General features: G+C 39.9%; 1 protein-coding gene across 1 annotated transcript in view; it reads right to left on the bottom strand.

The window, feature by feature from the left end:
* TRPM3 (transient receptor potential cation channel subfamily M member 3) overlaps positions 1-13,151 on the bottom strand; it is an 816,058-nt gene that overhangs the window by 234,691 nt on the left and 568,216 nt on the right. Inside the window, exon 4 of the mRNA XM_025891560.2 lies at positions 2,150-2,363. Coding sequence (XP_025747345.2) covers positions 2,150-2,363 — 214 coding nt within the window. The remainder of the gene's footprint in view (positions 1-2,149; positions 2,364-13,151) is intronic.

Genomic DNA, 13,151 nt, shown 5'->3' with positions numbered 1-13,151 from the left:
AATTCCACCCATTTCTCAAGGAAAAATTCACACCTACTGCCATCTCCTATAGGAAAGCTGAGCTGGATTTGATTTTTTTCTCCCTTTGAGCGGGATTGCAGTTTGCGTATCTTGAATCGCTCAGTATGTTATGTAACATATTCTTCCGTGAGTCACAATCACACGTGAGGGTAAAACTCCTTGTGGGGCAGGTTCGGGGGGGTCAGTGTCTTACTTCACCTTTGCGTGCCTGAGGTGCTAGCACAGAGTAAGGGCCCAACACTGCACGGAACTAAGCACACAAAATGCACCAGGCAATTTAATCATGGGAGAGGAGACACATGTGTGAATCATGCCATTCTGAAATATTCGTAAGATCAAACAGAAAGACCCTCCTTTAAAAAAAATCAAATAAAAGAGTGTAAATAGCACTAATCCATACTGAGCCATGCTGGCGGTGTTGATTAGAATATCAATTTCACTTGGGAACTTTTCTAGGGCTCTTCTAAGATAAAGTAATGGTAAAAAAAAAAAAAAAGTAAATACAAGAGTTAAGCTGGGAATATCAGTGTTCATTCCCCCTCATTTATATGCAAAACTCCTTTCAGGGCCCATTAGGGACAAGTTTAACTTCATGGTATGCCCTCCATCAGCCACAATCCTACCTTTACCTCTTACCTAATCTGAGATGCCACCATTAGAACCTCACTTTGGGTATTGGATTGAATGCTAGCCTGGGGCGAGGCAGAGATGAACTCTTTGGTTTACAGTATTCATGCTGTTACTTCTTCCTTTGATACTGGGTGCATTTCATAAAAGAAGAAAGGTAGTAAAGAACGTTCCGAGTTCCCAGAAACAGAAGATTGTTAAGAGTTTCTTTTGAACATTTAGAAACCTTTGAGTGGGTCTGTAGATGAGGTGCAGGGGATGCCAGGAAAACACAAGACCACAAATACTCATGCGTGAATGAGGTCGCTACACTGAATGAAAGCTGGAGCCTAAAGCCTGAACAGCCACTGAAAGATAATTGCTCTGTAGATATTTGATTATTGCCAGATAAACAGTAAAGAGCTGACTGAGCAGGTCATTCTAAGATCATGTCAGTTTACAGACTGAGTCACGAATCCACTGAACAATGATGAGCATGTGCAATCTGCAGCGTTCACTGCTGAAATGCACCTATGGAGTCGCATGCTGGATGTTCACAAATTCTAGGTATTGGGGAGAATTCTGAGTGCAGGTCTTGCTCAAATATTACCCAAACTGCACACAAATGAATAAACAATCTTGAGATAACACCTTATTTAAAATTAGTTGGCCAGGTTTATGCCCAGACTGTTCCCCAGCTCCAAATGTGTGCGGGCTGCACAGACTCAGAGCCTTGAACCAAGTTTAAATGAACTTACTGCAGTGTTCCTGGTGCATTTCCAATCGGCACTTCTGACTCAGGCTGGGGAAATACGTCAAAGCAATTTAGAGGCATCCATTCCATTATCTGTTGCCCATTAATAATCTGCTGCATGTAAGCACTTTACTGTAAGTGGGTTTGTGAGAATTGATTTGACAGCTTACCTGTATCACAATATAGAGAAACTCATTTGGCAGGAGAAAAAATTGTTTGGAAATCAGAGTGTGATGTGTCTTCTAATGGTGCAGCATTGATTTAATAAAATATTTTAAATAATAAACACACAATACTCCAGACTTTGCTGTCACAATTTATGTCCCAGATGTAATGGGCATTTTACAAAAATCAAAGCTATTTGCCTCAAACTTAAAATCACTTAAAGATCAGACACAGAGCTTCCAATTTAGAGCAAAGGTTATTCTTTAAAAAATTACTGGATGCTTATCTGGCAACCTGAGGTATTGAAAATATCCTGTGAAATTCCATCAGTCATGTTTACAAATTCTGTAGAGTCAAGTATTAAATAGCCCAACCTGTTTCTCAGGTGTGCTTAATTCTTCCTGGTTGAGAACTACCTGTATGGTTATCATGCTGGTCACGGAGGGCAGAAGTATCAGAGGATGGAGAACCAGTGAATATGGACACACGGGGATGAGAGACGAGGTGGGGGAATACAAATATATTTCGCTTTAGGAGAAAATGGTCTTAGTTACAACATTCTCGTGGCCTTAGGTTGCCTTTCTCTGTCCCACTTCCAGTTACCTGTGTTAACCCCTCCCGTGAATATCCACGCTCCAGTTGTCATGGCCGCTTTGATGAGACCCTTCCCAAAGACTTGCTTGAGTTTTGGTTGGAGTTCAAAATTCTGTAGGCCCCCATGCACGGAGATGAGAAGCTTGGGAAGCTCCAGCTGCCATTCCTTGGTCATCAGGTGCAGAAGGAGATCAGGTTTTGTATCAAAGGATACTCGCACATACTGGAAGAAGAAGGGTCACCAGTTAGGAAGACAGGGCAGGGCTGCTAGGGGTGGGGGTGGGGGCCTTATCTTTACTGATTGGAACGATGTGTGCAGTACTTGAAGAAAACCTCTCATATGAAATCTGATTTTTGAAAAAAGGCAAATCATTTTCTTTACCAAGAGAGTCTTCATTGGATGAAGGGATTCCCATTTTTAAAGGTTTTATTGAAATTGTGATTTATTACAAACTTTAAAATGGTTTGATTTTCTAAAATGCAGTGCAAGCCAGCTTTTCCCAGTTATATCAACTGGGCCTGAATATCACTGTTTCTGTGACCCTGATACTTTGAGCAGTTTTGAAAAATTCTGCAGTTCTACCTAGTGTAATGAGAATTTTAAAACCAGGTAACAACTGACTACATTTATTTAATCTATAATAACTGCATATTAAATATTTCTTAAAGAAGACAAGTGACAAAAGGCATGCCAATCATTCCTATAGAATAATCGAAAAAAATTAAAGTGTATATCAGATTTCAAGGTATTAGCAGATGCACCTGGAAATAAGTATACTAAGTATATATAAATGAAATGCCACAAATACATACAATGATAAACATGTATATAATCACATACATACTCATTTAGGTCTCAGTTTAATTATATAAAGACTTCCATCTTTATCTGGAAACAAATTACTGGGCAAATACATTTGAAAGCCTTTTGAAATGCATTGCTGAGCGGGCGTGAAAAGAGCCAGTATTCAGTTTCCCAAACAAAGTAGAAGCTGGAACCTCAGGAGACAAGGAAGGACCAAAGCAGGCTTTGGACTTGAGGGTTTCTCCTAAACCCTGGCAGACGTGGGCATCTGCTTTACTGGCTTTATGCAGTGCGGACAAGTTTAATGCAGGAACCCCATGTAAGCTGGGATACTTCAAAGGGCTCCATTCTCAAGTGTAAGGAAGAAAAAAGGGAGCAAAAGTCTGATGTACAGAAGAAGAGAGCAAGGAAGTCTGCCTGCTTCTACCTTGGTTCTGAGTGGATGGGGAAAAAAACTCCCCTCTGATTATTTATAAACCAGGGGGCCCTCACAAAGACTTTGATCCACATTCACACTATCAGTGTGGCTTGAAAAACACCAGAGTCTTTGATTTAAAATGGTTCTGGCTGGGTAATGGCTTCAGATAATCAGCATAAGCAAATGCAAATCCTCTGTGGAGGAATGAGCCCTCACTCTGGAGCTCAGATAGTTTCCATGGGAAAATAAACATTTCATAGAAAAAAAATAAAATCACGTCTTACATAAGGAAATCCAGCAGTATGAATGAGAACCAAAAGAAATAACAGGTAGCAGAATAAGATCCTCAAAGATATTGAAATATTCAGAGAATATAAAATAGTTATATTTAATATGTTAAAAACACAAATGAGATTATTGAATGTATCAGTAAGGAATAATAGGCTATGGGGAATGACCAATACTTTTTAAAATTATTATTAACATATAATGTATTATTTGTTTCAGGCGTACAGATCTGTGATTCATCAGTCTTACACAATTCACAGCACTCACCATAGCACATACCCTCCCCAATGTCCATCACCCAGCCACCCCATCCCTCCCACCCCCCTCCACTCCAGCAACCCTCAGTTTGTTTCCTGAGATTAAGAGTCTCTTATGGTTTGTCGCCCTCTCTGGTTTCATCTGGTTTCGTTTTTCCCTCCCTTCCCTTATGATCCTCTGTCTTGTTTGTCAAATTCCTCATATCAGTGAGATCATATAATTGTCTTTCTCTGATTCACTTATTTCGCTTAGCATAATACCCTCTAGTTCTATCCATGCCATTGCAAACGGCAAGATCTCATTTTTTGATGGCTGCATAATATTCCATTGTATATATATACCACATCTTCTTTATCCATTTATCTGTTGATGGACATGTAGGCTCTTTCCATAGTTTGGCTATTGTGGACATTGCTGCTATAAACATTGGGGTGCCCATGCCCCTTCAGATCACTACTTTTGTATCTTTGGGGTAAATACCCAGTAGTGCAATTCCTGGGTCATAGGGTAGCTCTATTTTCAACTTTTTGAGGAACCTCCATAACTGTTTTCCAGAGTGGCTGCACCAGTTCACATTCCCACCAACAGTGTAGGAGGGTTCCCCTTTCTCTGCATCCTTGCCAACATCTGTCGTTTTCTGACTTGTTAATTTTAGTCATTCTGACTGGTGTGAGGTGGTATGACCAATACTTTTGAAAAAGAATCAAAAGCAACTTCAAGAAATAAAAAAGTAATAATTTAAAGAAAAATACAATAGAAAAATTAAGCTACAGATTAGACACGCTAATGAATAGATCCAGAGAAATCGACCACACGCAGCCTCGAAAGACAAAGGAATTAAAAACGGAAGCAAAGTCGAAAACCTTGGAGAAGATGATCTGAATTCTAGATGGAAGTAAAAGAGATAATGGGCAAGAAGCAATACTCGAACAGATGCTGGCTGGGAATTTCTTAGAAATGTTGAAAGATACAGATTCTCAGATCCAGGAATGTCAATGAATCCCAAGCAGGATAAATAAAAACAAACACCACTCAGAGACACCTCACAGAGAACACCAAAGGGAGGGAAATAAAAAAACCTTCAAAAGCTGCTAGAAAATAAGACAAATCACCTACAAAGAAACAGTCATTTAAGACAGAAGGTCTATTCCTCAACAGCAAAAATGGATGCCACAAGCCGATGTATTCAATGTGCCAAGAGGAATTATCTGTCAGTGTAAAATTCTATATTCAGAGAAAATATCTTCCAAAAATGAGAGCAAATTATAGACATTTTCAGACTACCCAAACTGAAAATTTATCTCTAGCAGACTTCCCTGAAAGAAATTTTAAAAAATATATATATATATATATATAGCAGGGAGAAATTACATGATCCCAAATGGATGATCTGGGATACAAGAATCACTAACAAAGATATTAGCAAATACACGGTAAATCTAAAAAAGCACTGGGTGTAGAATATAAATGATGATAATATCTAATTTATGGTGGGAAGGTATAGAACTAAAGCACTGGACAATACAGCATTTAACTGGGTGGAAGTTATCAGGATGAAAGCATTCTAAAGTCTGTATGTTGCGTGGGAGAGAAGAGAAAGGTACTGATTAACTCTGGAATTTGTTAAGTATTAATGTTGAGGTAGCATAACCACAGAAAGAACAGAATGGCATGTAACCACACCAACATATGCTTTTGGATGTATAAACAAATAAGGTTATGCAGGAGGTGACAATTTATTGGAATATTTTTGGATCTAGGAGTCCCCATTGTTGCAAAAACCTCAGAAATTATGTCAATTCTTTTGTTAAAATGCTTTTTAAATATACTTAGCTGAAATGAGAGGCAAAGTAGAAGAAAAAATGAAAGCAGCTTGACAACATAAACTGCATCATCAAGAAATACCAAAGAGCTAAAGTTTCCTATATATATGTATACTAGAAATTCAAAGAGGTGTTGGAATCTAATAAGCTGGTTCTGTGTTAATTTAATCTATGGAGCAACAATCAATTTCAGAATGGAAAGGGTAAGGGTTGGCAATTTTAGCTAAGTGCATTATACCAACAGAATTTAACTAGAGCTCATAAGATGAAAAGTGGCATATTTTGTGCACAAACTTTCATGCAGAGGGCAAGAACTTTCCAATATGTATCCACAGAAATTTTCAATAACAATGTGCATTTTTGTGCCACGCAAGGAGCCTTGGGGCTGAAAAGTGGGCACTGTAGTGGTAGAAGCAAGCACAATGTTTCTTAAATAAAGGCTATGTTATTATCTCTCTCTATTGTTATATTTATTAACTCATTGAGCGACTCTAAGAAAAACATCTAGATAATAGATGCTATAAGATGAAAGAATAAAATGTTTTCTGTGCCTGTGCACTGTAGTTAAAATTTGGCTGCCCCGCTGAATTTATGTCATTTTGACTAATTTCAGAAAGGGATATTTAGTGAGATAAATTAGGGCTGGGACTCCCAAGGCTTCCAATGCTTAGTGTGGGAGATGGTTAAAAAAAAAAAAATTGCTTTTTAAGTTACCGTTCTCTCCTTTACCCTCTTATACCTTCAAAAAAGAAAAAAAAGAACCCTAGGAAAGTGACAAAAAAAAAAAAAAAAGAATCTACTGAATGTGTTAAAATTCCTTTTGAAGCAGCCTAATCTTTTTCCTAGTTAAGAAAAGCCTGCTTGTGATCACAGAACTCTTGTTACTCTGAGTGCTCTAGTAGGGAATGAATGACCTTGGATCACCTTGTCCCCAGCTCTGTCTTACAGATGGGGAAACGAAGGCACTTGCTGTCCAGTCTGTGTAAGGTCACATTGCTGGTGGGCCCTCTTCACATATTTCTCTCTGCTGTCAATTTCTTAATTCTATTGAGAACCGCCCCCCCGCCCCCAAGCCCCATACCAAGACCTTTTTGTATTTCCTGTGCCCCAGCACATACATTATCATGACTCCTCCCAGTAATGAGGAGGTTGGTGTCACCCACATTTCACTGCTGGGGAACAGAAAGGATACATCAGGTTCTCAAGTTCAACTGATAGTTAGTGGTAATGACAGGGTCCATAGCCCAGGTTTGCTGACTCCAGAGTCCTTGCTCTTGACCTCAAAGTAAAAATGCCCCTCTCTTCTTCTCCTTTTCTTTCACCTATAAGCCGTCTCAAAGTTCTAATGACCCATCAGCCTCCAAAAGGCTTCTCAACCCCATACCCTCACCAAGACACCAACAGACAGAGTTCTTTCTCCCGTTCCTTTTTGATCCCACTATTTCTCAGTTCAAAGTGTTACATTATATGTAAACTCTCATTCTGCCGGTCCTGGTCCTCCCTGCTTTGGCTTGACCCCACCTAGAGGTGTTACCCCACTTCTCTCCGTATTTGGCTAATGCTGTTCCCTAAGTCGTAGACTACCCAGTTCCTCCCTTTCTTGTCTACAAAATCATTCTCATCTATCAAAGGCTTTTACTGACTTTTCCTGAGAATCCAAGCTCATATCGATGCAGCATAACTCTTTACCTAACCCAGCTGGATTTTTTTTTTTCCCCCTGGTTGTTTCTTGTACTTGTCAGTTCTATCTGCCCACGTCACAGGATCTTTGAGGGCAGGGACCATGTTTGACCTGACTGTGATTTTTGATAAAACTTTCGTATTGGCTACGAAGTAGTCAATCTTAATGGAAAGGAACTTAGAGGTATCTTAGCAATCATGGGACCTAGAAATCATCAAGTTCAATTCTTCTGCTTTACAGGGAAGGACAGGGAGAGCCAGGGAAAGTGAGTGACTGGGACCTCCACGCTAGCTGTCTAATAATCAACCACTCATCTAGTTCATGATTAAAGCTACTGGTGCACTGAAAACTCTCGGTGGAGCTGTGTTTCTCAGAATTTAATGTGCACAACTCACCTGGCGACCTTGTCAAAAATGCAGGTTCTGATCTAGTAGGTCTGGGGTGGGGCTTATGGTTTTGCATTTCTGACTAGCTCCCCAGGACCACATGAGGAGCAAAGATTACAACTGTTCCCCAGACCAAAGATTCTAAGTGGTGTCTTGTGTTTCTCATTGGGCCAAAGGATGGGAAGAACACTCAATATTTTACGTGAAACTCACAGAGAGGAATGGGGAAGATACCGGAGGAATTACTTAGGCGACAATAAGTAAGAAAACACAGCTATTTTCAGCTACCCAAATTATCTCCAATGACCTAAATCCCTTGGAGAATAAAAGGCAAGATTTTTTTTAAAGGAAGAATTTAAATAAATCTATTAATTGTTTTTGTTATTGTTATGGTTTAGTAACTCAAATGATTTGGGGGATAAGAGGCTAATTAAAACAAAGGGATAAAATGACATTTGATAGTGATCTGAAGATGTCAATTTTTAAATTATATTCTTATACCCATAAAAAGCAGGTTAGTCAGGAACTCTCCAGATGCTTGTAATATAACAGCTAACTCATGTGCCGAATCAGCAGCTTCAAGGTCATAAATGGCTGTCCCCGGAGCAATTAATAAGCAGTCGATGTGATTTGAAATTAGGAGCTATTTTGGTTGTCAAGATAAGCAATTTTGACCGTCCACCTGTGAGCTCATTGATTGCTAAGGGATCACCTTACAAATAACAAGAAATCTTCCTGATGGGTATACTACATTTTGTCACCTGGGCAGTACCCTGATGTGGTGAAATGTGTTTCCATTTATAGATTTTCCAGTCATGAGCAGCATCACACTCTAGCATCAGGCACGGGCCCTGTAAGTCATTTGGCCAATTTGCACACCTTCTCTTATGAAATGGGGGTGATCCTGACCACCTCACAGGACACAATGAGAACTAAATTGTGGAAAATCCCCTGGTATGGCAGAAAAACCAATACGTGAAAATTGAATGAAGGTTACAAACACTCACCTTATCAATGACTTCTGTGTACAACAGGATCCAAATAAACTTGCCTTTAACTCTTTAGCGGATAGCTTAAAGGAGCACTTTATTTCTCAGCTCTGAGTTATCTGGGGCAATGACTGGTGCCAGTGTTTATCTACATAAAAGTACCTGTCGAGAGCAAAACTACTACCTTTGCTCTGGGCTGCCTAACCATTCTTCACCCTTAGTTCCTCAATTTATAATTTCTAGAGATAAACTGAGCTCGAATAAGTTGCCCAGGCCTAGAATAATCTTTTCCTTTCTATCCTTAGCACCCCCGCTGGGTAGTGGAAAGCCTGTGTGATGAGCTAATGACATCCAGAACAGCACTCCAAGAATGTTCTATATAAAATAGGGGTTCGCTCTGGTTGAAATTGTCCTATTGGATCTGTTCTTAGGTGCTTTTGAGGCCAATGCATACAGCATGATTTTCACAAAGAACACACATTTTGAGTTCCATACCACAAACTTGTAAGACTCTGATAGAAAACTAGGGATTTCTTTTGCTCAAATGGCACAGGGCTTCGGTAGCTGACGCTTGAGTTTTTGTTCTGCCTGATGCTAAAGGTCTTTCTGTGTAGCAGGTGACTTCACCGGAGTTTTTTCTAAAGCCACTCTTACTGCTTTGTCAGGAGAAACATTACTATTCACTTATCAAAACAGGACTTGACTTTACCCATGGGCCTCCCTTTGTGGGTCACAGGTGCGTCAGAGACTAGACGATATGATTCTGACTTTATAACTAACCCAGGGTGGGCAAAAGCTCTGTGTGTGTGTGTGTGTGTGTGTGTGTGTGTGTGTGAGAGAGAGAGAGAGAGAGAGAGAGAGAGAGATTCATTACAACTTAGGACAGGCTGGGGTTGTTTAATTAAAATATAATAAAAATTCTGGACTGGATTGGAATTCCGAACTTGAGAGTTGGTGGAATAATTTGGCTCTGATAATGAATGAGTCACCTCTTCAGCCCTAAATTTTTATTCCAGTAACTTTGCCCGGCTTTTTAAATGAAAATGTAAAAGAACTGCAGAATGATAAATCTGGCTACGCTCCTGGAAATGGGTAAATCCTCTTTCTAATACTGTGAAGTTGTCTTTAATTCCTGGAAATTATCAGTTGGTATTTGTAAGTAGTGCTTGTTTAGAGTAATGGTAATACCACTGCTAACTCTATTTGAACACTTATTTTGAACGCTTTGCTTCCGAGGCTGTAGGGGGACATTCGGCCCATTTTCCTTTCTGTTGAGAAATGTGATAAGCATCATTTCACTTTTTAAATTTTTTGTAGCCACATTTTTAAGTGAGTACTTTTAATTAAAGCTGCGGTGAAGGATGACACATCATATCAGACTGCTAAGACAATTTTGCTGATACCAGCTTTCTAAGTCCCTGGAGTTGCTAGTTTTGCAGCAAGAGTTTAATACTTATGGTGGTTTCATGCACGTAAAAGTTCCCTAGAAGGAAACCACTTGGAGAGCAAATGTGTGGTGTCACTGGTGATTGCATTCCTAGTTTGTTGACCCACAAAACTTTGGAAATGAAAAATGCCATTGCAATTTAGTCTGTATTGCTTTTGTGATTCCTCAGCGTTAGATACCAGGTACTTCCAGGTGACGGTTGCTGGCTGAGAAGCCTAAACTAAAGGTTTAGAAATATCAAACTCGATTGAGCATATAAATAGGTCATGGGGGGGGGTACTCTGCATTTTCTGCCAGAATTATTTAGCGTAAAATTTTCGAGAGGCAAAGAGATGGCAATTTTCTAAAGGCAAGATGGGTTTCTTCCCTTCCTTTCCTATAGGTCTATGATTGGGACCAGAAGTTTAAGTGATAAATTCTAGTTTTATTCTCAGTTTCAGAAGGGCCTCCCAAAGGTACTGCTAATTCAGTGGCCTAAAGATTAAAAGGTAGAAAGTAGGAATCAATGGAACAAATACCAAACCCCTTAAATACCTTACCATGCTTACGGAAAGCTGCTTAGTTAGCCAATGTCTAGGGATTAGCTGTTTTATTTTGTGAAATGGGATTCATTTAGTTTTGTATTTGCTATGTGTCAGTCAGTGATGAGTCTCAGATTAAATTTGCATAATTCAAAGAAAGACAATAAAAAAAATCAAATTCAATCCCATAGCATTTTAAGAGTCTAAGACTATAGATGACGTGCTACCAACAGACTCCCTGACCCCACCTCAATCCTCCCACTGAGAATGCTCAGCGTAGAAGGCTTTCATCCTGGCAGACTCGATGGTTAGAGCTTTAAGTGTGACAATGAGGCGGAGGAACAATTACCTAAATTATATAAAAACTATAATAAGGGGCTCAACCCGATCTAATAAGCAGAGTGAATAGCAAGGGAAAACCTGAAGATAATTATGTGAATGACTTGAGAGGTTTAAATACAAGTCCTTAATTAGGTTATACTTACCTGGTCCACAAGTAGGCTCAGCATTAATTGGAAGAGACGATTTGTAGCAAATAAGATTCTGTATAATCAAGTCCAGCACTGTCCCCTTTTCTAAAGAACTTACAGCTGTAGCCCCCAATAAAGAGTCTTTGTGAGAGGGCCCAGGGTCTGCTGCGGGGCCATTTTGCGACTACTCTCTAAGTCAGTTTTAAAAAGTTACCTAGAACTCACACTAATAAGATAATGTCTAACCCAGAGCTTTAGTATCTCAGTATCTTCTTCCTTGGTCCTCATGTTCTAACTTTTATGAGGCACCTGAATGAACTGCCAGGTCCTCCAATAGCCCAGGAATGGCATTTGGGGCATGCCAATTTGGTAGGACGTGGCTTGGTGCTGAGAGGAGAAGGGAGTGAGGATCTTTCACTCACTGTCAGCTACCAGGGTGTCTCCTGCCCGGGTCATGATTTCTTTGCGAAGTGAGAGGGACGCTGGATCCATTGCTACCACACTTTCCCAGGCTTGTTGAGGCTAGGAATTGAGGACAGAATACCGCAAAGTGCTGGGAAAAGCTCAGAAAATGGCTCCATTAACCTAGGATGTAATTTTGCAAAGCCCTCCTCCTGCTCATAGCTTTGGAGTTTAATTAACCTCATCAAATAACAGTAACTTTCTAATTCTACTGAAAAGTTTTCAAAACCCTTACAAGACAGCGAGAAATATAATAATTAGCTTCCCTTCAAAACATCTCCTATATCAAGCATACACGACAGAGAAGAAACAGAACGGATGGCGAGTCCTGACGAACTTGGGTGCAAGAATTTATCTTTGTCGTTACATAACCGAGTAACTCTCAGAAAAGAATTTAACTTCTCTGGGCTCCGGTCGCCTCGTCTATAAAACGGGTTAGAGAGACTGAGATGATTTACTCCTTTTTAAGCCTGGCTGAATGGAATAACCTGGCTCATTTTTAAAATACTTCAAAGGCCCAGGTTCCATCTCAGACCAGTGAGGGAGACTCTCTGGCAATGATTCTTGGCCACGGCATCTGTAGAAGTGCACGGGTCATTGTGATCCTCCAGGCAGAGAACCACTGCATCACTCCCTCCAGTGTCTTTGGTGACCAAAGCTCTGTGGCGTCCCGCTGTACTTCCTAGGTGAAGACACACGGACATAATGTTTCTGAGCAGATAAGGTTTCCCCATGGCCCACCACATTTTAATAAAGATTGTCTTTTCTCCAACTGAACCTTCTACCATACCCCAGTGGATTCTGCCTCACATTGTATCCAGACCACAATGGCATTTTGAAGACCCAAGTGCCTCATCTTGGGCGGTCTTGAAGGTAAAAATTAATGTTACATATATATTTTTTTTCTTTTTTTTTTTTAATAATAAAGGTCAAAATTAATCTGCCCTCTAGAGTTCTTTGCTCACTTTGCTAAAAATCATCTCAACTTCCAGATATTCTTGTCAGGAACAGGGATCAAAGACAGTAAAGTTATTGACCTGTTTCCCTTCAATCGTGGTGAATATTTAACCCTGCCTTCCCCATCTGAAGACTAACATTCTTTAACAGACAGTAGTTGCTGATTTTTTCCTTTGTCCAAACTGCATGCCAGTTTGTTGGGGAGGGCAAGAAGTAAGGGAGGCCCAGATTGGCACAAAACCACCACCCCGCCTGATAAAGCCGGACATCTGACCTGTTGTCAGCTCCGCCCCTTGGTCTAGACAGGAGAATCAGAATCATTCAAGGCCAGGTATTCAGACAAAATGCTCATTGTCTCTGAATAGCAGGGACTCTCACTGGCTAAATATTTTGTTGTACACACTCCCCAAAAAGAAAGAAGGAAAAGGAAGAAAAAGAAAGAAAGAAAGAAAGAAAGAAAGAAAGAAAGAAAGAAAAGAAAAGAAAAGAAAAGAAAAGAAAAGAAA

Source organism: Callorhinus ursinus, unplaced genomic scaffold (assembly GCF_003265705.2).
Source record: "Callorhinus ursinus isolate GAN/ISIS: 27379988/994484 unplaced genomic scaffold, GSC_fseal_2.0 scaffold28, whole genome shotgun sequence".
NCBI lineage: Eukaryota > Metazoa > Chordata > Mammalia > Carnivora > Otariidae > Callorhinus > Callorhinus ursinus.
The sequence above is the reverse complement of the archived record's forward strand: the minus strand, read 5'-3'. Positions and strand labels throughout refer to the sequence as shown.